Below are 3661 nucleotides of genomic sequence, written 5' to 3'. Positions count from 1 at the left end.
GACGGCTGGGCGCACGAGCTGCGGCTCTTCGGCCACGTCCTGGAGCGGGCCGCCTGCCTGCGGCGCTGCAAGCGGGCGCTGCCCGCCTTCCAGGTACCCTACCCGCCGCGGCAGCTGCTGCGCGACTTCCAGAGCCGCCTGCCCTACCAGTACCTGCACTATGCCTTGTTCAAGGTGGGCGCCCACCCGCGCGGGGCGGCGTGGGGGTGGACCACTTGGAGGGGGGCGGCGTCGAGTTTCGGGGCGCTGTGGGAGTGCGCCCATGCCCGAGGGTGTGATCAGTGCGCCCTACTGACCCGATCCCCCCCCCCACGACCCTCGCACCCCCAGGCTAACCGGCTGGAGAAGGCGGTGGCCGCGGCCTACACCTTCCTCCAGAGAAACCCAAAGCACGAGCTGACCGCCAAATATCTCAACTACTACCGGGGGATGCTGGACATCGCGGACGAGTCCCTCACCGATCTAGAAGCCCAGCCCTACGAGGTAGGGAGGAGGAGGAGGAGGAGGAAGGTTCTGAAGCTCCTTCCAGGCACCCCCTTCCTGATGTTCCCCTCTCCCTCAGGCTGTGTTCCTTCGAGCTGTGAAACTCTACAACAGCGGCGATTTCCGCGGCAGCACGGAGGACATGGAGCGCGCCCTGGCCGAATACCTGACCATCTTTGCCCGGTGTCTGGCTGGCTGCGAAGGGACTCACGAGCAGGTGGACTTCAAGGATTTCTACCCAGCCATAGCAGGTATCTCCCAGCTGGACATCTGTGGGTATTATTCCTCAGTCCCAGAGCTCCCCAAGGTGCTTTAACACAAACACATACATACTCTCCAAAAGGAACAGTCTCCAGGTAGCCCAGAGATGACCAGTACAGGGAACTAATGGGGTGTGTCCCAAGGGCTGGGCATCGGTTTGGAAGACAGTAGCTTATCCCAGAAGGAGCCTGGGGAAGTTGGATCCACGGGCTTTCCAATGGGAAGGCAGTGGATTCCTAATCTGTAGGTCCATTCAAACCAGGACAGAAATGGGCTATCCTTAGCGTCACTGCCTTGGCCCAGTCCTGCCCCAAACCTCAGTTGCCACTCTCCCAGAGAATACCTTCTTGCTTAGGATGGGGGTAGTATGCTTTTATCTCCTGAGAAGCACCCAGCACTTTCTGGCCGGCAGAGTGGGCTTGGGAGGCTGTGCCCCCTAGGGGGAAGGGCTGGGATTGCACACTACCAGGCCCTCATTGCTGTCTCTCCTCCCAGATCTCTTTGCAGAGTCCCTGCAGTGCAAGGTGGACTGTGAGGCCAATTTGACCCCCAATGTGGGCGGGTACTTCGTGGACAAGTTTGTGGCTACCATGTATCACTACCTCCAGTTTGCCTACTACAAGTGTGAGCCTCCTGGCTGGGCTGGGCTGGGCTGGGCAAGGGAGAGATGGAAGAAATGCAAGAGAGGATAGCATGGGGAGGTGGGGTGTTGTTCCTAGAACCATAAGGAGCTGACCCTCAGATTGAGTACCCTGGGATGATGAGAACAAAGGCTAGAGGCAGTGCAGACTTGGGAAAGGAACCTAGGGTTGGTTGGAGGTGGATGAGGATCAGGGAATGGGGCAGCCCGGAGAAGAACTCGAAGGCTTTTTTGGTGGGGGAGGGGGCTGATCCTAGGGCTTGAACTTAGTGTCTGGCACTCTTGCTTGGCCTTTATACTCAAGGCTCTACCTCTTAAGCCACACCTCCACTCTGTGTGTGTGTGTGTGTGTGTTGTGTTAGCTTGTATGCTAGTCCTGTGGCTTAAACTAAGGGCTTGGGTGCTGTTTCTGAGCTTTTTTGCTTAAGGCTAGTGCTCTACCACCTGCACCACAACAGCTCCACTTCCATCTTTTTGGCAGTTATAGGAAGGAGTCTCATGGACTTTCCTATCTGGGCTGGCTTTGAACCAAGATCCTGAGATCTCAGCCTCTTGAGTGGCTAGGATTACAGGCGTGAGCCATTGGTACCTGGCTTCAAGGACCTCTTGGTGACTGGCTCGGCAGCCAACAACTAACCACTGGCCAGTTTATAAAGTCCTTGTTTTATTTCATCCTCTCACCTACACTAGGCAGCTGGCACTACTGGCCCATTTTTCAGATGAGGAGTCTGAGGCTTACTGAGGTCCATAGAGGCCACTAGTCTCATGACTAATAAAAAGCAGCACCAGGACTTGTGGCCAGGGTAGGGATGGACAACCTGGGCTGTCAACAACGTGGAGATGCTAAGCTTCAACAGGCGAGAGCTAGGGCAGCAGGGCTGGGAGACCCTTCCTGATGATGATGGCAAAGAGGCTGAGGATTTCTCCTTTCCCTGGTCCAGTCATCCCAGTGCTCTGTTCATCCCAGTGCTGTCATTCTCAGCTGTGCAAGCTGGTTAATTTATCTAACCCCTGGTCTGTAAATTGCAGATGATAATGAGGCGGCAGTGAGTCACACATACCAGGGTCTGGTACATGAAAACACCCAGTACCTGCTAGTTTGCGTGTGTGTGTGTGTACGCGTGTGTGTGCGCGCACGCATGCTACTGGGGCTTGGACTAGGGGGTCAGGGTTGCTGTCCTTTAGCTTTTTCACTTGAGGCTGGTACTTTACCACTTGAGCCACAGCTTCATGTTTGGATTTTTAGTAGTTAATTGGAGCTAAGAGTCTTCCAGGCTTTCCTTCTTGGCTTGGTTTCAAACCAAGACCCTCAGATCTCAGCCTCCTGAGTAGCTAGGATTCTAGGTGTAGTTTGAATTATTATTAGGTGGAGCGAGGAGCATTGTGGGAGGCAACTGGGGAATAGGAGCACTGGGCTGAATTGAGAGGTAGGTGGGCCTGGGATGGGCTTAGCACCAAGGCTACTCCTGACTCTGTTCTCCTTCAGTGAATGATGTGCGTCAGGCTGCCCGAAGTGCCGCCAGCTACATGCTCTTTGACCCCCAGGACAACGTCATGCAGCAGAACCTAGTTTATTACCGCTTCCACCGGGCTCGCTGGGGCCTGGAAGAGGAGGACTTTCAGCCCCGGGAGGTGGGTGCCATCCTCTGAACATTTTTTTAAAAAATATATCCCATTAGTCCTCAGATTTTTTACTCAAATGCTCAAAATCCAGTTTAAAACTTAGGATTTTTATTTTTAATTTTTTTGCCAGTCCTGGGACTTGAACTCAGGGCTTGCACACTGTCCCTGAGCTTCTTTTGCTCAAGGCTAGCACTCTACCACTTGAGCCACAGCACTACTTCTGGCTTTTTCTGTTTATGTGGTACTGAGGAATCAAACCCAAAGCTTCATGCATGCTAGCTAGGCAAACACTCTACCACTAAGCCATAGACAGTCCCAGCCCAGGATTTTGTTGTTGTTGTTAGTTGTGGGGCTTGAATTCTGGGCTTGGACACTGTCCCTGCACTCTTTAGCTCAAGATGAGTGCTCTACCACTTGAGCCACAGCACCATTTCCAGTTTTCTAGTGGTTTATTCGAGATAAGAGACTCACGGAGCCGGGCGCTGGTGGCTCACGCCTGTAATCCTAGCTACTCAGGAGGCTGAGATCTGAGAATCTCGGTTCAAAGCCAGCCTGGGCAGGAAAGACCGTGAGACTCCTATCTCCAATAAACCACCAGAAAACCGGAAGTGGCGCTGTAGTTCAAGTGGTAGAGCACTCGCCTTGAGCTGAAGA

General features: G+C 54.0%; 1 protein-coding gene across 1 annotated transcript in view; it reads left to right on the top strand.

The window, feature by feature from the left end:
- P3h4 (prolyl 3-hydroxylase family member 4 (non-enzymatic)) overlaps positions 1–3661 on the top strand; it is a gene marked incomplete at its 5' end in the record, with an annotated part of 7521 nt that continues 3860 nt past the window's right edge. The window contains 5 exons of the mRNA XM_013037380.1: positions 1–174; positions 331–483; positions 563–734; positions 1240–1368; positions 2871–3016. Coding sequence (XP_012892834.1) covers positions 1–174; positions 331–483; positions 563–734; positions 1240–1368; positions 2871–3016 — 774 coding nt within the window. The remainder of the gene's footprint in view (positions 175–330; positions 484–562; positions 735–1239; positions 1369–2870; positions 3017–3661) is intronic.

This window comes from Dipodomys ordii, unplaced genomic scaffold, assembly GCF_000151885.1.
Source record: "Dipodomys ordii isolate 6190 unplaced genomic scaffold, Dord_2.0 Scaffold7, whole genome shotgun sequence".
Classification (NCBI taxonomy): Eukaryota; Metazoa; Chordata; class Mammalia; order Rodentia; family Heteromyidae; genus Dipodomys; species Dipodomys ordii.
The sequence above is the reverse complement of the archived record's forward strand: the minus strand, read 5'-3'. Positions and strand labels throughout refer to the sequence as shown.